Below are 22745 nucleotides of genomic sequence, written 5' to 3'. Positions count from 1 at the left end.
ACCAGCGACATATTGTATTGAGGCACAGCGAACACTACGGGGTGAAAGTCATGCCAAGGACAGGACAGCGATGAAGCCATTTGTAGGGAGCATTCAGATACATGTCATTGCTGTGAATTTGCCATAGTGCTCACCCTACGGTGATATCCGTGGTGGAGACGTACAGCACTGGGTCCATGTGCTTTGCAGCATTTGTGCACTGTGTGTGACAACATTTCTTTGAATCTCATCCTCCCTGCTACTACTATAAAGGATACAGATTTTCCAGCCATGTCTCTGCGTTAGAAAATCTGCAATGTTGATGTCTCGTAAGGGGTTAATGTCCATATGCTTCATTAGGGGGTACTGACGTTACAGAGGGTAGTCCCCAGAATAGAGATTTGCTCTGACGGACTCACCACACCTATGTATTAGGCCGGGTTCACATCTGCGTCGGTAATCCGTTGGGGGGAGTGCGCATGGAGAACATAAATTCACAGTTACTACCGAACGCATTGGCAAGCAGTGTACAGTGAAAGCAAACGGACCCCATAGACTATAATGGGGTCCGTGTGTTTTCCGCACGAGTCATGTAGACAGAAAAGTAGATTGTGAACTACTTTTCTGTCCGCAATAGTTTTGTCCAGCCTGTATACCATTGGTTTTATTGTATTATGCCAACAATACGATCAAGGGATAATATAAGAAGCTGCCAATCATATTTGCGGATTTCCTTCTCCCAATGGCGTTCTGGACAATTGGTCGCCATAAGCAACTCTTCCATTGTTCCCATAGTAGTAGAGCTTGCACCTGCCTATCAATCCCATCTATTATAGCTGATAATATGGCGATATCGAAAGGTGACCAGGCCTAAAGCCCAGGGTGTTGCCGCACCTTACGTCTTTGGTTAATGTAGCGCCCTATTAAAATTCACTTACATGTTATGACCCGTTCAACTATGGGATCTCTTTGCCTATTGTTTAACAGCCCAAAAAATTACCCATCAAAAAACAACAACTGGTTTGACTGGATGTTGGAGAAAGGGCATGATGGGAGTTATGTTTCTGAATGGCGGTAGTACGATTCTTCCATTCAAACCAAAAAAGTATGGCGTTCAATGTCTCAGGCCAGCAATGCTTTACCATGGGTGGAGAATGAAATTGAGAGTAATAGGAGTAATAATTAGAGATGAACGAACAGTAAAATGTTCGAGGTTCGTTATTCGTTTCGAGTAGCCCCTCAATATTCGACTACTCAAATCGAATATCGAACCCTATTATAGTCTATGGGGGGAAAATGCTCGTTTCAGGGGTAGGCAACATTCGATCAAATTATACTTACCAAGTCCACGAGTGAGGGTCGGGCTGGATCCTCCGAGAAGTCTTCTCTGTGCAGCTTCCCCGCGGTGTCTTCCGGCTCTGAATTCACTCTGCCAGGCATCGGGCCTGGGCAGAGTCGACTGTGCATGCCCGCACTACAAGCGGACATGCGCAGTCGGCTCTGCCCAGGCCCGATGCCCGGCAGAGTGAATGAAGAGCCGGAAGACGCCGCGGGGAAGCTGCACGGAGAAGACTTCTAAAGGTAGGAGAAGAACCAGCGTTGATTGGCCGAATGTATAGCATTACCAGGGAGACATCACTTGAGCCGAGATTGCATTGCGACGCATAAGGATGCAAGCCCTGGCCCACGTGATGTCTGGGATGTCACACAAGTACCCCTGAAGCCTTCTGGAGCCAGGAGAGGTAAGTAACAGTGTTTGGTTTTTTTTTTATGTTCCCTCTCCTCCCCATGGCCTCCAATCATTATACTGAGAGGTCCGAAAAGACCCCTTCCTCCTCCTCCCCCATAGAGTTCTCGGTCCCATGGCCTCACTTACTGATCCCTGTAAAGGTTTTCGCATCGGGAATCACCATCACTAAAGCTATTTATAGTAGATTAGCCAAAGGCAAAGAGATTCCTGCTGAAATATGTCGTCCCAGCCCTAATATTTGTCCGTTTCATGTTATTAAAGCATGCCACATATGCAGTTATTACAGGTGACAATCACATTATGACCATTTACCTCGGCTTATAACATTTATTAAAGTGCCTATAACACGGTTAGAGGGTTTGCCTCGCTGGGATAACCACATTTCAGAATGCAGATACTTCCCTGAAATTTCATTAGAAGGGATTTCGCAGTTCGACTCCCCTCCCCCCCAGGTTTTTTCTCCCATGTTTTGTAGGTATGATGTTCATCAGATATGGTCGAAGAAAGTTAACTCATGGATGGGTTTAGTTTTCAATATTGATGGTGGAATCATTGGTACAATCCCATTATCTATAGGACTGCCAGGACTAATGTCCCTATTTCAGTACATGTACAGATCTGGAACTCTCAGAGTACCTCCTATTGAAAAATGGCCCCCCATTTACTGTATGTGGTAATGGGGCCTTTCGAGCCTCATCTACTTCTGCACCACTGTAAGGCCCGGTTCACATCTGCGTCCGCATAGGAACCCCCCAAATGGAATATCGAACGCATTGACAAGCGGTGAGCAATGACAGCACACGGATCCCAAAGACTATAATGTCTGTGTGTTTTCCACACAATGTCCGTACTTTTCTCTCCGCCTGAATCGTGTGGATACTACACAGAAAACACACGGACCCTATTATAGTGTCTGGGGTCCGTGAGCTTTCATAAGCTCACCGCTTGTCAATGCATTCGGTATTCTGTTCAGGGGGGTCCCCATGCGGACTCCCCAAACAAAATACCGAACAGATGTGAACCAAGCCTCCCTACAACCTTCAGAGAACTCCTCAGAATCCTCTTACTTTTTTTGTCACCGTCCCCACCCCATAGTTTTTTCCCTATACCTTAAACATAAATATAGCTTGTAAAATGTTGCTCTGCAGGTCTTTCTTGGGCAGGGTCCTCCACCACTTTCTCTTTTATGGTTTGGAGAACAGGTAAAATAACATCCAAGGCCCGGTTCACATCTGCGTTTGGGCCATTCCGTTCCCCTATCCACATGAAACATGCGGAGAGAAAAGTCCTACAAGCAGCGCTTTTCTAACCAACCGGAAATCACACCATTATAGTCTATGGGGTCTGCACGTTTCCTTAGGTAACCACTTTCTTATGTGGATAGGTTCCGTTCAGGCAGGTCCCTGAGCGAAGAGGTGAACCGGGCCTAAGAAAAATGGACATCCAACAGGGGCAACATGGATTAAGATTGGCAGTAATTCTACTATCTGATGAAATGTGACATTCACTATAGCATTAAAACGACTCCAAATTCAGGCCAAGTTGTGCGCAAAGCTTATACACACAGACAACACTTTGTACAAAAGAACTTGCCGTTACAATATCCACTAAAACAACAGCAACTCGATGGTGGATATAACTTTGTTGAATTTAGGATGGAGAAACTTCTAGAGGATTACGGAAAAGAAACAAAGACTGCTCGGCATAAAAAAGGCTCAGTCAGTAACACACAAGGGACAGCTACAGCCCCAAAATGGTTCTTATCGACTTCTACAGCCCCAAAATGGTTCTTGTCGACTTCTACAGCCCCAAAATGATTCTTGTCGACTTCTACAGCCCCAAAATGGTTCTTATCGACTTCTACAGCCCCAAAATGGTTCTTATCGACTTCTACAGCCCCAAAATGGTTCTTATCGACTTCTACAGCCCCAAAATGGTTCTTATCGACTTCTACAGCCCCAAAATGGTTCCTATCGACTTCTACAGCCCCAAAATGGATCTTATCGTCTTCTACAGCCATTGTGCTACATTCCTAAGGTCTACGAGAGCCGCTGGGAGAGGTTTCCATAAGTGAACAAGTTATAGCACGTATGCATTAGTGTTATATTATGAGATATACAATGACATATATGTAAAAAATGCAGCTATGCCTTCAAAGTCACAAAGGGAAGTAAAAAAAAAGAAGGTCAGCAAAAGTGGTCTGAGATGTCGGTGTGGTCAGGCCTCACTAGTTACCAGTGCCATCACACAACCATGCCAATAAGAACCACATGGGCCTACTAAGGGACTGTATGGCCATGTCCTTCATCATACATACGACTGAAAATGGAAGACCTGTCCACTGTAAAAAGGTATTGGATATCATGGAAAATCTGCCGCACCCCATAGGTCTGGGTATTTGTAGACGAACATTGGAAAACCATCTACTAGGAGTCTGAACACCTGGCGATTTCATAGTAGGGCGCACATCTGCTTAATAAGAGATATGGAATGGCATCACCATCTTCTAAGTCAAGCGAAAAACATACCTTGAATTGGGGACTAATATTAAATCACTATCGGAAATGCCGACCTGGCAGTTGGGAAATCCAATTTACAGCAGTCTGTAGCCCTCAACTCAATACCAGACTACAGACTACAATAATTATGGGGCCTGGAGTCTGATTGAAAGGCTTTGGAGAAAAATTATTGAGTTGAGCAGTAAAAGGAGGTTTAGCACAATGGGGGAATCCAACATTACCTCTACGACAGGGACAAAGGTCCTCTCTTGCATCAAACGTGGTCCTCAACCCCTGACCTGGCCTGCTACAGTCTATGAGGATGGCTTGGCCCAGTTGATTTATTAAAACTTGTGCCAGTTTAGTATAGGAACCTATTCCAGTTCCTATTGGTCATAGATTTACGTTTTGGTATCGGATCACCGACAGATATAGGACAAGGCCGCAGCCTTTCCTTAAATCTCTCAGTCTCTACACTACTCGGGCCATATATTAAGACTGCTATACAACACACCAGTCTTAATAATTTTGCCAGTGTATTTGTTGGCCAGTCCATCATTATACAAAGAGATAGTTGGGTCTATGGGAGCTCAGAAATCCTTCTATAAAGAAGCTTTAGTAAGACAGAAGTCGGTTTTGGTCTACAGGGTAAAGTTACAACGTACTGCTAAATACCACAAAAAGTGACACGACACTGCTACATAGCAAAGTCCTACATACGGTAGATCTGGATCCTATATAAAACCTCTTTCAGACAGCCGGATCAGTGACCATACTGTCAATTATTGGGTGGAAAACCAAAGATTTTTGGTTTTCGGGGGAAAATACCTTCAAACATGGCACCTGACAGAGTATCTATGGCAGGAGAGGAAGCAACTGTATAAGGGAGTTATGTATACACATATGATGATGCGTCAAGGTAAGGGATATAGTATCAAGTCATTTCAATGGGAGTCAGAATCACGTCACTGGCGTTCATGATCTGTTTTGGTTTTTTTTTCTTACGACCCAACTGTTAGTGGAAAACAGGATCCAAAAAGTTGGATCTCAACATTCCCGATTCCTTTGTCCTCAGTAGTCTGCCAAGTCAGGAGTGCATGGAGTAGGGAGGGGGCCAAGCGTTGGGCTGACAGCTATCTAATGTGTATGACCAGCCTTACTAGCCTGCGGTAATGAGGGGGCTGGTGATGAAGACAATAGGAGTCTGGGAAGGGCCGGCCAAGGTCGCTAAACAATACAGAAAAGGGAGAAAGAAAAACACAAACAAAAAAAGAAACACAAACCCCTATGTGCTCATTCTCTGACCAGATCCTCAGGACAGGAACGGGTTACTTATCTGGTTTGCTGAAGGCCAAGAACAAGGGTCAGCAACCTTCAGCCCTCCAGCTGTTGTAACAATACAACCCCCAACGCGCTCCATTCACCTCCATGGGAGTTCCAAGAACAGCAGAACAAGTATGCATGCTGGGAGTTGTAGTTTTGCAACAGCTGGAGTGCTGAAGGTTGTCTACCCCTGGCCTTGGAAGGAAGTATCTGACCATATGTTATAGTCTGATACCGGACACTAGTTTTTCCAATAGCACATACTAAATTTAATAAAAATTCAACTCAATTTAAGGATATACTAATTTACATGGCCCTGGAGACAACTGAAGATCACTGACAACAAGTCATTTATCTGATCCATATTTTGGGCTCCCTAGAGTTGTCAGGTTTCAGACCGGTCTGTAAATAGGAGATCTTTTGTTACATTGTTTCAAATTTAGACATTTCCATTGTATAAGTGATTATCTAAATACTCGGTGATGGGTTCCAAACAAGATGGCTGACATTAGTCCTTAAAAGGTCCGTGGCCAATCATTCGCAGTGCAGCATGACAAGTGATACGTAACTTGGGGATTTGGGATGTTTGTTAGACGCCATTCAGACCATTTTACTCTGCTTTCATGACAAAGCAAAACATTGTAAGTTATTAGTGTGAATGTGAACAGAGCCTGATGTTTACTGGACATTTTTTAAGAATGAAACCATCGATGTCAGGGTAAGAACAGATTCAGGTTTGGGTTTTTTTAATGATGTTTTCGAAGCCAAAACCATATGTGGTTTTTATTTCAATCCATTGCTGGCTTAGGATTTAAAAACTGCACCTAAAAAAACCTCAAAGTGTGTCCTGGCTCTTAGCGCTTCCCTCTGAAATGAAGTAACAGGAACATAATTCAGAGATGACATCAGCTGGCAATACCCACCGGCCAATTCGTGGCCAAGAAATGGAGTTGTTTGCCATCTCTAAGCAACAATACTTAATGTGAGCGATATCAGACGCGTATTGTTTGTCTGGGTAGGGAACGTGAGCCGACACAGAGGCTTCTTTATTGCAATCTTCGTTATGATCCCTTTTAGGGAAAGTTCACACATAGTTTTTTGGTCAGGATTTTGATGCCGTATTCACCTCAAAATCCTGAAAATCGCCTCAAAATCCGTCAAAAAGACGCCTCTCATTGAAATCAATGGGAGGTGCTCAGGATTTTTTTCGGGAGCCAACACAAGCGGCGAGGTGCTCATTCTTCAGGCCGTTTCGCCTCGCGATTTGGTCTGAAGACACATCCTCCACCAGACTAGGGCCGTTCATTGGGGCTAATCCAGAGCGGAGTGCGCGGCTGGATGCAGTGCAGTGCAGTGCACCAGCTTTCAATCATGGCTACCCGGCTTTTGGATAGGAACCCAAGGTGGGTTCCGATCCAAAAAACCCCATGAGAACTTACCCTCATACCTCTACAAGACAAGCTAGAGCAATAGGGAAACAATCAGCAGGTTGCGGCTTACTTTTTGCTACGCCTTTCACTCTTCGCACTTATCCCGTGACGTTTTCACAGATAATACGTGACACAGTTATCCGACATAGGCCATTTTAAAGGGGATGTTCACATTAGAAAATATTGCTTCCAAAAACAGCGCCACATCTGTCCGTGGGTAGTGTGTGGTATTACAGCTCGGTTTTATTGACTTTAATGGAATAGCAGATACAACGGATGGACTGCCCTGTACAAGCCACATAAGTAGGTCATATTATGGATGCAATGTTTATTATCATAACCCTAAAGAGGTTCCACCTAGTTAATATCTTCCAGGTATAAACAGGATCCTACAGCACATAAATAGTTAGATTCTCTTTGTATTGAGTCGTCTTACTCATAATGACTACTACAGGCCTACATACGTTGCATCCGAAATTCAACACCAAGGTGAAAAGCATGTACACTCCCTTATCCCTCCACCCATCCATGCGCCTCCTTATTACACACAGGTGACAACAGCGTAGGGCGCGAGAACACACCCGGCCCTGCCCGGACAGGGGACAGCCACAAGTCACTGGCAATAAAACTGCACATCATCCTCTAGGAATGTGGACGACTCCATGTGTATGGGGAATGGGCCCTGAGCGTCTCCATACACAGGGGAAGGAGGACAAGTCTGCCAAGTGCACACTCCACCCAATGTCTCACAAGATCTGCACCCTAATGCAGAAACTGCGAGATCTTCCTCTGATTCATGAAGAAGAAACTCCCCTGTAAACCCACTGAACTCCAGACCGATACTGGAGGATGAGGGTTGTCCTCCGAAACAGCAGACACATCGGCGTATTACAATTGGAAGGAAATGTAGTCCTTACAATGAGGACATAAGTCATGCTCATACTTAGAAATGCCATCACCTTGTAGATTGGGCATTTGGGACTTGTAGTACCACAAGCCATGTCCAACGTAGAAAAATAACTAGCATTCGGGTTCCGGGACCTGAAAAACGGAAACCTCATCTACTTAGAAAGCAGTTACCTACAGAAACCGTGGGACAGGGAATGGAGTCCCCAAACGGTCACACAACGCAGGCGCGACCGCAGGCTTCCAACAACCACATATAAGTTTATAGAGAGCTTGAGACTATGAACTCTGGACTACACACACATTGCATCATGCCATTTGCCGCATCTGTATAGTAACCCTTGCTGAACTGAGTGCCATCTTCAGTCTGAATCCACGGGGTACGTGATGAATGGATAAGGCCACAAGTCTTATTATCAAGCTTGTATAAAATTTTGAAAAAAAAAAAAGTTCTGTTCCATATCGTGAAAGAGCGCCACTCCTGTTCATGGACTGTGTCTGGTATTGCAGCTCAACGCAATTAAATAAGAATGAGCTGCAAAACATGGATTTGGAAACCCCTTTATTATTCCTGGTCAATTCCTCTTGACTAAGGGGCCATGTCTCGGGTTCACCGCAAGATGTCTGCCGCAGACACCCTGAACTGAACCTGACCGCGGCAAAAACCAGCTGAAAATGGCTGGTTTTTTTTGTTTTGTTTTTTACACATTTTTCAGTCGTGATTCCCAAGCGGCTGGCTCTGGCTTTCAACCCTTGCATTGGCTGAGAACTGTGGGCGAGCATTCAGCAATAATGGACATGCTGCATGTGCAAGACCCGCAACATATGCCAGTTTGCGCTGTGGGTTTGTTTCTGCAGTCTACTACACTAATACCGTACTGTGTTAGCCTATGGAGATTTTGCAGTGAATAACCAGCTGCGAGTACACAGTGTGGAGTCTCAGGCCCGGATCACATCTGCGTACGGGGACTCGGCTTGGGGACCCCCAAATGGAAACCTATACGCATTAAAAGTGGTTATCAATGGAAACCCATGGACCCCATAGACCAGGGATAGGGAACCTTCGGCTCTCCAGCTGTTGCAAAACTACAACTCCCAGCATGCATACTTGCTCTACTGTTCTTGGAACTCCCATGGAAGTGAATGGAGCATGTTGGGAGTTGTAGTTTCACATCAGCTGGAAAGCTGAAGGTTCCCTACCCCTGCCATAGACTATAATGGGGTCCATGTGGTTTCCGTATGAAGCATGCAGAGAGAAAAGTGACGCTTGCAGGACTTTTCTCTCTGCATGTTTCATCCGGAAACCACATGGATCCCATTATAGTCTACGGGGTCCACGGGTTTCCTTAGGTAACCACTTTTTAATGCGTATAGGTTTCCGTTCAGGGTCCCCAATCGCAGATGTCAACTGGGCCTTAGACTTATCACATCTAGCTCCTACTTATAGAAGTGGTGTCTATGTATGTGTCAATGGTGCCTATAGGGGTGTATACAAATTGCTTGTCGGTGACCCCATTTGCGTACCAAAGACCCTGAACCTGGCTGCGGTGGAGTGAATTTCTGAATGGACTGGAGAGGGACTGGCTCAACCATGGATATTTGCTCCTGGTAGAATTGTGAATTTATTTTTAAGCTTTTCTTATATGTTTTTGGGGTATTCTGATTTTTTTTGCATGTATTAAGCCTAACAAAATTTTCAATGTAGATACTACTATCCTCGGAATACCCCTTTAAGGTCAGAGGAGGAGTCTGTCAATCAGCAGACAGCGCCACCTATTGAACCCGCACAACCTCAAGGCCATACAATACTGGATTTCCAATGGCAAATGTAATGTATTCAGGTTAGCCGCCATCACAATGTCCTATATAAAACATCTCATTACATCTTTCATATGCAAATCCTCTATAATTAGATACAATTAGTAATACACCTTAAAGCCAGTTCAAAGCTCGCGGCCTTAGCTCCCTTTATTACCATGCCAAGTGACTTTAATGGGGCCACTTCTAACATCCAAGCTGAGAAAGGAATGCCATAAAATCTCCCAACATCCCAAGGATCAGGGCCGAGGAACAACAAGCGAGAAAATCACAACTTATTACTTTTATTAGGATCCTGGGGCTTATGGGATGAAGTCAGTGATTGATGTGCAAGTCTATACAAACGCACACTGCCCCGTGAGTAATGGCCGCCGTCATACAGAACACCCACAGATTCCCCACTAAGGGGTTAGTCGTCTACTACTACCCTGAAATCATTTGGGATTTGAAGATCATATCCCTGAAAAAGTTGGGTAATGGCTGTTACTCAGCTTTCCCAAGCAATTCGGTTCATACAATATTACGTCAATGAAATCCTTGACAGATCCATCACTGGTATTAGGTCTAATAGCCTCGTCTGTATCTGAGCGACAACCTATATGGTCGCCATTATGGATTCCATAAGTCTCTATGGTTATATATATAAATGGGAACATTTGTCATTCAGGTCTTTAGGAAAACTGGCAACAATACTGGGTGCCACTCAGCTTTCCTAGAAAGAGATGGGATTAAAAATGGCAGAATAAAATGAACCCGAAATGACTGCCGTCGGGCAAAACGGTACAATGAAGTCTCCTTGCTTAGGCGTTGTGCGTGTTCTTATGCTATAGAAGAGTCAGGAGCGGTGCGGTAACTAACTGTAGGTTGCGGTATCTAGGATAGCCACAGGCGCTCACCTTAACCCTCTCCATTCCAACTCAACCACAGAAGACTCCGAGTCAACGACCAAAGAACACTTTACAACCATTTTGGTTTCACCCATGGGATTTCCTTACCTCCGTAAATGGAGTTGCTCCTGGATGAGCTCTGTCCCTTTTGCATCATCCGTGCCCGGACCTGTTCTTGAACGCGAGCATTACGCAGCTCCTGGCTCTCGTCACGCAGTCTCCGGTCCAGTTGCGAATCCGTAGGTAACGCCAGCGAGGTAATATCGTTGTTTGGCTGCAGGGCCGACATAAGGAAGTGACCGTCCTGCATTTTTCAAGCTTTGAGGGTGGAAGTACAATCTCCCGCACTGCGATCCTGGCTCACCTGGGGCACCCCACCTGTACGCTAGATGTGGCGCTCTCCTCCACCTGTCTGAGCGGACCTCCCTGATGGCTGTTTCCTATATTGCCTAAGCTGTACAAGGTCTGTTTGTATGGCACAGAGTGTTCCTGCCTGTCAGTGGCCTCCTCTCCACGCTCTCAGCCTGTCTCTGCTTCCATGCCCCACCCTGCCATTACCTCAGCACTCCTACCTGTCCCTGCTTTCCTGTCTACTCCGCCCTGTGACCTAATACTCTTATCCTGCTGTCACTCTGTCCCTGTCGGGCTACAATATCCTTTTGTCCCTTGATTATTTGCAGTGTCCGTCGCCTTCGTTTTTTCTTGCACGCTCCTTCACACCTGTATATGTTCTGCAGATCACTCACACCTGATCCCGCACCTTGCAAGCTCTGAGATCTCTACAGGAACAACACACGCAGCGCAGGCGCTTCACTGGGTTAGCTTGTCCCACACCTCACTCGCTGCACTCTATACAGGAATGTAACATCCCCCTCTCAGTGTCAGCGAGGAATCTTCCTCCCTTTCCCAACCCCTTACTGAAAAACTCTATAGCAAGTCCTGGACACCTTATCTTGGCAGAAAAGCTAGTGAGGCCCTGTCCACATGACGTATACCGCCTATACATTCCTCTCAGTGGGGTCTTTTCTTTGACGAAAAATTGTACAGCAACCATCTAGTTGTATAGTAACCATTCCATTCAGCCTAGGATTCTGTAAATCTGGTCCTGAAGAAGGTGAAAATCCTCAAGATGTAGAAAACAAATTCCCTTTGCTTCACACGGTATTATACGGACCATGTTACAGTTGCAAATCTCGTCCCGACAATGGGTCTGATGTCCCGAAGTTACAGCACTGCGCTATCATCCTGTTTGTTCATCCATTAGACCCGCAGTAAGGGCGAAATTTGTAGCTATAATATGGAACGTATAGTATGGACACATTATGGCAACATGAAACGACTGGGGTTGAGCTGATCTTGAGATTTCAGGATCGATTTTAAAATCCGATTTCTGATCATTTTCCAGCCGATCCCGATCATGAAATTTGCTCGATCGCCAATCGGGATTTGATCTTTCCCGATTGTTTAACCCTAGTCAATACTTCTCTATGGAAAAGTCACTTTTAGGGTTGAGCCAATCTTGAGATTTCAAAATCCGATTTCCGATCATTTTCCAGCCGATCGCAATCGTGAAATTTGCTCGATCACCGATTGGGATCCGATCTTTTCCGACCCATAGGCTGAAGCACAAAGTTGTGAAAATGGAGCGTTTTTGGAGATGCAAAAACCCCACGGTAAAAAAACGTATCGTTCTATAGTACCTGCAAAGGGAATGAGATTCTGGCTAATCCCATCCACACGTTGCGGGAAAAAATTAGCAGTGGAAAAGCCGCGTTACCAAAAACACACACGTTTTAGAAAATCTCAGCCTGTCAATTATACCTGCGGGAACGCTGACGGTTTCCAAATAGGTACAATATCCAATTTTGTATCCCAATGGCAGAACAGTAAACTGGAAAGCAACCTTGGGTATGAATACGTCATGGAAAAAAATCAGACCTATGCCTACATAGTTATAAGCAGTGACGTAACTATATTTCAGACCCCCGAATATAATGATCGGAGGCCCGGGAGAGGTAAGGGAGCATAAAAAACTGTGTTACTTACTTTTCCGCGCTCCGGGCAGGCTTCGGGCCTAGTTGTGTGACGTCCCTGATGTCACATGACCGGAGCCTGCTTCCCAGGTCATGTGATGTCCGGACGTCATTGAAGATGGCTGACACCATCGAGGATTGCAGTGGAGCCGAGGATAGGTAAGTGACAGTGTTTTTTATGTTTGTCACCTCCCCCGGGTCTCTGATTATTATACTCTGGGGTCTGAAAAAACCCCAGAGTATAATAATTGTTCATGGGTGTCCACAGTGGGGCATAATACTGTGTGCAGGGGCCACTATGGGGAATAATACTGTGTGCAGGGGCCACTATGGGATATAATACTGTGTGAAGGGGCCACTATGGGGCATAATACTGTGTACTAGGGCCACTATGGGGCATAATACTGTGTACAGGGGCCACTATGGGGGATAATACTGTGTGCAGGGGCCACTATGGGGCATAATACTGTGTGCAGGGGCCACTATGGGGCATAATACTGTGTGCAGGGGCCACTACGGGGCACAATACTGTGTGCAGGGGCCACTATGGGGGATAATACTGTGTGCAGGGGCCACTATGGGGCATAATACTGTGTGCAGGGGCCACTATGGGGCATAATACTGTGTGCAGGGGCCACTACGGGGCACAATACTGTGTGCAGGGGCCACTATGGGGGATAATACTGTGTGCAGGGGCCACTATGGGGCATAGTACTGTGTGCATGGGTCACTATGGGACATAATACTGTGTACTAGGGCCACTATGGGGCATAATACTGTGTACTGGGGCCACTATGGGGCATAATACTGTGTACTGGGGCCGTTAAGCGGCATGTCAAAAGTTCGCCATGGGGCCCCACCATTCCTAGTTACGCCACTGGTTATAAGGTCACCTTTCAACCATCTTTTTCTCCTAAACTAATTTATCCTAATGTCCATTATCTATATGGGCCAGAACATTATCTGCAAAGTCCTGGTATATAACTGATGTCTGTACTATAAGGACTCCTTCTTGGAAACTTTCTGTGGCTCTATTTTTTTATTAATATTCTGTAGACTTGTTTTTACCTAGTGCTTTGCTGCCAGGGGCATAGCTATAGGAGGTACAGAGGTAGCAGCCGCCACCAGGACCTGGACCCTGAGGGGACCCCAAAGGTCACCTCCCCAAGGTAGACAGGGGCTGCATTACAGATTCTAAATTGGGGCTCAGGAGCTTCAACTTACGCTTCTGCATGCCGCATATAAAAAAAATAGTACGCCAGTGACCCAAAAACTAATACGTTGTGTATTGTAGTAATTTCAGTATTTTACTATAGACTTTACAGTAACATGAACTGAAGAAAACTCAACACCAGTGAAATGAAAATCATGTTACAGCTCTGTGGTCCAGCCTGTTTCTTTCCGGTTTAGGGGCAGATAGATCCAAAAAATATGGAACATTTGGCATATTAGGTCATACAAAGGTGTAACTAGAAGTTCCTGGGCTCTGATGCCAAATCTGTACCAGGGCCCCCCATATGCTATGTATAATACTGGCATCTTATTGGGCTGTAACGATGCCAAGTCCAGCTTTCCACCACTTTTAGATTGGGTCTCCATTGCCTATTGTATCATGTGATGGATTGCCATTGTGGCATGAGATTGCCCCCCAAAATTGCATGCAATACAGCCGCAGACAATGTATTTTATATACGTCTGTATTTCCCAGACTGCGCTGTATCCGCAGACCCAGACTCACAGTATGATACTAATCTATGATGCTGTGAGTCACTGCCTTGTCACAGGACTACTGACCCATTAGGATGACAGGATATGACAATAGCCACACTCACAGCATCTACTATAATACTAGGAGTCCAGGTCTCCAGACAAACCGCAGTCTGAGAAATTGTTCTTTTTTCTCTGAATTTCAATTGTGCAACCTGCGCTGAAATTCCACAAAAAGTAGCCTACAATGCCCGGTTTACATGAACTATAAAAATTTGCAGCACGTGTCAAATCTTATCTATTGCAGATATGCACATACACTATAAAGCCACTAGCTGGTGTAGATCTCACTGCAGTGACACAGTCCTACCAGTGGATAGCGCTGATTTACTGTATGATGTGGCGTGCGCCTACAGTGGCCCAAGTAATATCAAGACCCCCCCTCCCCATTGTGATCTGGCCCAGATTTTACAGTATTAGCACGCAGAGTTTTGGTGAAAGACACTTTGTTTTTGCAGTGTTTTCCCAGGTGTTTCCTGGTTTGATGAGACGGGACCAGAAAGTAGAGACCAGTAAGGATCCAGTAAGCAGCAGTGGACGGGTAAGGTGAGCATACCTCCCAATCGTCCTGATTTCCGCGGGACAGTCACGATTTGGGTGACATGTCCCGCGGTCCCGGTTGGAGGGAGGTATGTCCCGATTTCAACTCAGATCTGCGTCCAGAGGACGCAGATCTGAGTTGAACACATATTTGGCTGAAGCAAGGAGCTGACACAGGTCAGCTCCTCACTTCGCCGCTGCGCGCCTCTCTCCCTGACACATATGCGGCTGAAGCAAGGAGCTGACCTGTGTCAGCTCCTCGCTTCGCCGCTGCCGCCGGTCTCGCTGACACATATGCGGCTGAAGCGAGGAGCTGACGTGCTCCTTGCTTCAGCCGCATATGTGTCAGCGAGAGAGGCGCGCAGAGAGCGGCGAGGGAGCGGAGGAGAAGGTAAGTGTAATGTGGAGGTGGAACGTGAAACTGGGGGCAGAGATGGAGAGGACGGCATGACACTGGGGGCAGAGATGTGGGGACATGAATCTGGGGGCAGAGATGGAGGGGACATGAATCTGGGGCAGAGATGGAAGGGGGACATGAAACTGGGGGCAGATGAAGGGTGTATATGAAACTGGGGGAGAGATAGAGGGGGGACATATAATTTACGGGTGACTGTAGGAGGATTATACTGTGTGCGGGCACATGAAAAATTAACGAGTGGGCGGAGTCAACACAAAAGTGGGTGGGGCTAAATTTTCTGCAGGTCTGAAGCTAGACACCTAAAATGAATGAATTTTGAATTAGCGCCATTTTTGATCAAGCATTCTCCCCCAGGCTACTCTATAAGACAATGCACGAAAAAGCGAATATGAAAAATATCAGAATAAAAAACACATTTGTAAAAAATGAACGTCACAAAATAAAACGTGTCCAGGGAGCCATAATGTATTCCACATGCAGCCGATCTTCTATGTTATGGGATTGAATGAAGTTGTGTTTTTCGTACGTCATAGTTTCGGTATGAATATACCGTACGTTACTGCGGTATCTATTCAATGAAGCCCTTGTCTTGCAGGTGGCCTGGGAAATCAGGGATAAGGTTGAACTATGGGGCGCGCTATAAAAGGCCTGAATAAAGTTCAGGGGTCAGAGGTAACTGTTTTGTGACTCCCCGGCTTCTCCCTTTACGGACACAAAAGGCGGCCATTCCTCATCCCTTGTCCCCAGCTGTATACTTGCCTGGGGAATTCATTTGTCCCAATGTCACATCTCCATAAAAGTGGGAGTAACATATTATAAAATCTAATGCGTCTCGTCAACAGGAATCTCAGGATTATCTAATAATTGAAGACGCAGAATTTTACGTAACTGCAAATGTTACTAAGTCCTATATAACGCAATTCTCTAGACTTATAGACTGAAGCGTAAAGATGATTCACGAGTTTTTACTGCCGGTAAATGGGATGTATTCACCTCTGAGGGATTAGGATTGGATCTCACGTATCTTGGGTAGAACTTTTAGGCCGAGGCCCCATGTTGTGGAAACGCAGCTTTTTTTGTTGCTGATTTTGCGCCAAAGCCAGGAGCGGATTGAGAAGAAGGTAGAAGGATAATACTTTCTATGTATTTTCCATTTCTTTCGTAACCCGTTTTGGCTTACCGTAGCAAAATCGGCAACAAAAAGAGCTGTGTTTCCGCAACGTGGGGCCTCAGTCTTGTCAACTTATACACCGCTGCCCTACAAATCTGTCAGCAGAATGCAAGCTGAAGCCAGAATCATGCAGTTCCATAATCATGTGCACAACACTGCGGAAGCAATGAAGGAGAATGGCGCACCATTGAGCCCCAGGACCCCGCAGATCTCTATCATCGTACTGCTAACTCGCCATACAGTGAATGGTATGCCGTTAAAGTGTATGGGACCGGACAGTGCTGCAATACCTACACTAACCACTTGCCTCGGTAATGGAAATCTTCAGAGGCGAGATGTCGGACCACCACAGATATAATACTGAGGCCATCAGTTTAACAAAGGTGATAGCCCCTTTAACTGGTCAGATACGGATGGTCGGATAAAGGCTGCCTAGATTTTGCTTGCAGAAATTTTTGCTCTTGAAAAAATCTGAATTGAACTTGAAGAAAACCAGAGCCTTGCCATTGAAATAAACTGATTGAGATGTGGGCTAACAAGTATCTTTTGAACTATTGGAGTGTCCAGTTGTCCCTGGTGGTCCAGTGGTATACTGTCTACCTCTTGTTGGCCACGTTGTTTAACCTATTAACTGCCATGATCCCCAATTGGGGATCGGGTACTAGGTCCCCAAACAGCTATACCAAAACAGTATCCTCTGTATAGGCACACATAGCCTCCATTTCAGAATATAGGGGATCTGCAGTGCTCCTGTTCTGTTGGGAAGGGGTTAATAGGAGCACTGCAGATACCCTATATTCAGACTGAATTCCAAGTGGGGAAAAAAAAAACTGAGTCCTCAAGCTCAGAGAAGGGGCAGACAGAAAACCAAAACACCCCCTCCCCTTTCCCAGCACTACTGAACCCAAAAACTCCGACCAATTTAATCTTTGAAATTTTCCAGAAGCTGCTGCATCTCCCCCCTCTCGGCTTATACTCGAGTCAATAAGTTTTCCCAGTTTTTTGTGGTAAAATTAGGGGCCTCGGCTTATACTTGAGTATATATAGTATTTCATTTACTGTATATACAGTGTCACAATGGGGTGTATAAGGCCAACTATAACATTTATTTTGGGGACCGCTGTGCCTTCACAGATTCCTAAAACTGTGCCACACAGTATTTGTAGTAGTACTTGCTTTATAGTCCTTACTTTAGACTATTCATGTCCTACAATGACCTGTCAGTAGTCTGCTGACTGGATCTTGCCTTAAACTAAGGTCTCCTTGGCACTGTAGGGCAGTGAATATAATGTACTGTGCACCACTTATATAGGACTGGTGCGGGCCCACCATGGGTCAGGGATCCATCAGGTGTACCCCTGTGGTGCCGTCCTTGTCTGTCAGCATGTCCACTTCCTCTAGGTTCACACTAGCATTTGGCTATCCGTTATTCGGGTCCATTTTGGGACCTGAAAAAATGGAAAGCTAACCAATCCACAGACCCCATAGAGTATAATGAGGTCCGCTGGGCGTCCGCCCCCAAAAGGCAAAAATTGCAGTACTTTTCTCTCCACATTTTTTAAGCGGGTCCGGGAACGGAAACCCAAATGGGCAACCAGTGCTAGTATGAACCTAACCTTACTGTAGAATCATGTACAGCAACATTGCCTATGACATCCAACCACATGTGTGACTCCATGTCCAGATTGATAACTGAGATCTGAATGGTTGCAATGACCAACATCGCTGTCCTTACCTCAACCTTTTCCTTTCATAGATGTCTCCTATGTTATTAATAAGCCTTTTATGTCGCCACATCATACGAGAGACATATAGCATTGTAAGGACGGCTCCCTGCCACTGTATCCTCATCACAATGGAGCTTGCAAAGACTATTGTCCCATATAAAAACTTTCCCAGATAAAAATACCAATATAACAATGGACATGGATTCTTTTTGTTATTCTATTATACACTGGAGTTCGGGACTGAATTTCTAAATTCCAATTTAAAGGGAACCTGTCACATTATAAATTTTGAGTCCCCAAGCCCTCGATGTGGCAAACTGGGAGTGTGTGTAACGTGCGCTCCCTCGAGCTCTGCATTACTAGAAGATCTGTAATGTAATGATATCCGAGCGGTCACACTCATAAGGAAAGCTATGAATGACTCTCTAATGGCCAACGTCTAGAACCGAACACTCAGCCTAATAAATTCTAAGCCAAAAATCCTCCTGGATAATTTGTCTTCTCACAACCCATGAAAATGAGGTCATAAGGGTCCATATAAGCCATGTTTAACCCTGCCCCTTGTTCTTGGTGAACTAACCTATGAAGCCATCAAGTGACCACCAACAATGGGTAAGCATCAGAGGCGTAACTTGAGGGGGTGCAGTTGCACTGGGGCCCAGGAGCCTTAGGGGGGCCCATAAGCACTGGTTTCAGTATCAGGATTGCAGCTTCCATCTGGTCCATAAGCCAAGGAGACCCGGAGATTCTCCTAACCATACTAAGGGGGATTAAACTCCTTAGTACCCATCACTATCAAGAATTCACTGTAGGGATGAGGTAGGGGGACCGGACAAAAGATTGTACTGGGGCCCACAAGACTTTAGTTACGCCACTGGTAAGCATCCAATCTACTTACACCTTGTGAGGAACATTTCATCCTCCTAAACCTCATGTCAACAATATCCCCCACATCATGGTCTCTCGATCACACCATGCCCGTTTTTGGGCCATGCTGTCTTCGGAACATGCCTACCTTACTTTGCATTGTTGTCATTGTCATTGTAAGTTGATGTTTTTGGAAATCCTTAATAACTATGGGTATATTAATGTAACTAGGTTATTACTGACCAATGTCCATGGCTTGGAGATATTTCACATGGGACCTCAATTTCCCACAGACTACTGTGACAGATGAGATGCCAACCCTGCTCCGTTACAGTAGATATTTCTGTACCTCTTATAGAGGGACTGGTGGGTTGTGGCCCTCACCTATGACGTTGTATGTAATAATATAACCTCCACTTGTATAATAATGGAGGCGCTATACATGCACAGCTAACATAACAAGCACGTGATCTCCATATTGCTGAAGGCCTTCTAGAACATTAACTACATTAGAACCTTTAAGACTTGCCCTTATGACCCTTATGGTTACAAGATCATGGGTGATTTACATGACAATTAACTCATTATTTGTGGCTCCTTGCCATAGGATCCAACCTGTTTAGTACAATGTACAAGCACAGGTGAACAAACATCCCAATGTAGGTGGAAAGTCACCAAGATTGTGTCTCCACTTCCAACCCTTAGTTGACCCCGATGTAAATCCCTGTTTTATTGATATCCATGTGCTTTGCCTGGAAATCTAGAGCTGAGGCCGAATGGAGCAGTGGAAGGAACGGTGCGCCCCTGCTACATTAATATCAATGAGACCACTGGAGATATCCTGCGGATTGGGAACAAGGAGTTTGAAGAAGCACTCCAATACAAAAAAAAAGTTCTTGAGTACCTGTGTGTAGTGTAATGTTATCAGAGGAGCAGAGAGAAGGTCAGTGCTCCAGGAGGGAGCATATAACTTGACAATAAACCCGTAAGTAGGTTATTTAATGGGGGTTTTCCCATTACAGACACTTAGCTACTATCTATAGGATTGCTCATAACTCAGTCTGACCAATGGGTCCCCCAATGATCAGGAGAATGGAGGCTAAGAGCCCCCATTCATCCTCTCCGTGAATGACTGGCACTCCATTCACTTTTATGGGGTTGCAGGAGATTGCACAGAAGGGAGTGAATGGAGTGTCGCTCACAGGGAGGAAATGGGGATCTTTAGTCCCTTGTTCTTCTGATCGCAGGGGGATGCAGAGCTGTGTGTCACTTGTCCGCTATCCACACAATCTGTAATGGGATAATCCTTTTAATACCATTACACCGCACATAATTTGTTTGGAGTGCTTCTTTAACCACAATGGAGAAGTGGCCATGTACGTGTCATCTGTCTATTAAACGTTCAGGATTTCGGAGTGAATGTTTCAGCCATGCTGTACTTATGGGGCAGTAGGATCTGAAAACATGGTGGGCCTCCACCTCCATGGGGCTTGTTGCTGTAAGTCTAATAACATGTGTACAAATACTGTACTCTAGGAGCCTTGAGGGCACAACAATAAGAATGTTGCTTTGTCGGCTCAGCTACACGATCAGTTTTGTGACAGCGCTGCCCTGCGACATTCCACGCAACAGAGGTTAGAAGTAAACAATATGGCCAGATCCGTAGAATATAGTCAGTGATGGTATATGGTGCACCATAATGACGATGTGAGATGTGAGCGTCCCCTTTTAATCCGCACCAAGGGAAAGCGCAGAATATTCTATCTTCCAGTGAAGATTTTCTCCAGGTCCCAAATCTGATGGGATTAAAAAGCAGCGAGACTATAGGCTCTCCCGAACTGCACCCATATGGGGCTGTTACACCTCTTGTAAAACCTTTAAGCAAGTGGATCTTCTAGCTAAGCACCAGACCCGCCTTGGCTAGCGGCTGCTGAATTCTGGCACACGGCCAAGGAAGGAAACTCCAAAAACTATGCTTTCATCATGTCAATGGATTGATTCTGTCTACAGATTTTATCAGCTGCTGGGAATAGCGAATACGTTGCGCCGCCCTAGATAACTGTGCGGGGATTGAAGCTTTGCAAATCTTCAAGCTTTGGATGTAAAACTACAATTCCCAGCATGCTTGCTGAGTCAGGGATTGTAACGACAGCTGGAGATGAGATCTGCAGACTATAGACGTATGGAATGGTAATGTAAAGTTACACCTAGATGCAACTCCATGAACGTTCCCATACAAGGCGCGCTGAAGGTGTCTCGGTGTAACCTTCCTTTCCAGATCACTTCCTCGGGATGGTGCAAGATTTACAGAACTGAATGCACATTGTATAACATGTGCAAAACGTTACACTGGTGCAATATATAGTAATCTGCAGAACATAACACCTGTCACAACGGGACGCCTGCCTTACCTATTACCTGTCATATACAAGAGGTCCGCCACTACACCTACACTAAGAGTAACCCTTTACTGTCTAAATTATTCCTCAAACTTGCCTTATCTCTCATCCCCTTTAAAACAATTAACCCCACCTATGCCGCACACCTGTAGCAATAAGCTGGCTACCATGGGAAGCGTATAACAGTCCATACCTGAAGCCGCACGATGGGGCCTTGGCTCATCATGGTGCTCACAAACGCTTCTGCAGTGAGACTGGGGCGTGAGAGGTTTTAGAGGTAACAACCCAAATTGTATCAAAGGCAGAGAATGGAAACTGTATCATCCGTGTGTCGTCACTGGACCTGTTGATGTACCTCCGCCCTGTGAAATGTTAACCCTTCAGCTGGCCAGCTTTACACAAAGGATGGCAAAGGATTGTGCCAGTGTTATGGGTAGACAGCAGACATGAGGAGACAAGTTCATAGACCCTGAGAGGTAGAAAGGAAAAAAAAAATGTAGTCTGGAATCTGAAACGCAGGTTTGTAGGTATTACAATAACTTTCCCTTATGTGTTATAGGTGAACTCCGACCGTCCTGTCCGACGTGAAAACCCACTGACATAGGGAGGTCACCTAAGAAGGTGACGAAATTAACTCGCCGTGTGAAGGCTCGGGTTATATTATATTAACCCGAAGAGTTAAACTGCTGCAGCATAGAAGACAATAGAAAACAATCTAAGTCATCGAAAAAGGTGCAAGCAGCGTGATTTGTGCGGAAACGCGTGGAAAACACAGGGACCCCATTACAGTCTATAGCAGGGGTGGGCAATTAATTTTCCCATGGGGCCGCTTAAGAAATTGAAACTATTCTAGAGGGCCATGCGCGCCGTGGAAAATTTAACTCCACCCACTTCTACGTTGCCCATTCTCAATTATCTTTTCATGTGCCCCCACACAGTATAATCCTCCTACAGTCACCCGTACATTATATGTCCCCACATTATAATGTTCCCTTCCAACTGCCCCACAGTATTAAGTCCCCCTCCTGGTGCCCCAGTGTAAACTGGTGGAAACAAGAGGGAGACATTAAACTCGGGCAGCTGGAAGCAACAATTAAACTGGGGACAACCAGAGGCAGACAGGTCCCCCTCCAGCTACCCCCCATGGTTTAATGCCCCCTCCAGTTGTCCCAACTTTAATGTCCCCCCAGTTTAAGTGCCCCCTTCATCTACCCCCAGTTTCATGTCCCCTC

At 45.5% G+C, this 22745-nt stretch overlaps 1 protein-coding gene across 2 annotated transcripts in view; it reads right to left on the bottom strand.

The window, feature by feature from the left end:
- Positions 1-21807, bottom strand: part of PKP3 (plakophilin 3) — a 38917-nt gene extending 17110 nt beyond the window's left edge. The window contains exons 1-2 of one of the 2 annotated variants that reach the window (XM_075281376.1): positions 21707-21807; positions 10700-10865 (exon numbers count right to left, since the gene is read on the bottom strand). In XM_075281376.1, coding sequence (XP_075137477.1) covers positions 10700-10865; positions 21707-21739 — 199 coding nt within the window. In that variant the 5' untranslated portion in view covers positions 21740-21807. Of the gene's footprint in view, positions 1-10699; positions 11386-21706 lie in introns of those variants that run through there. The other variant, XM_075281375.1, reaches the window with a different exon arrangement.
- Positions 21808-22745: the final 938 nt, after the last annotated feature.

Source organism: Leptodactylus fuscus, chromosome 7, assembly GCF_031893055.1.
Source record: "Leptodactylus fuscus isolate aLepFus1 chromosome 7, aLepFus1.hap2, whole genome shotgun sequence".
Classification (NCBI taxonomy): Eukaryota; Metazoa; Chordata; class Amphibia; order Anura; family Leptodactylidae; genus Leptodactylus; species Leptodactylus fuscus.
This window is presented reverse-complemented; position numbering and strand designations above follow the sequence as displayed.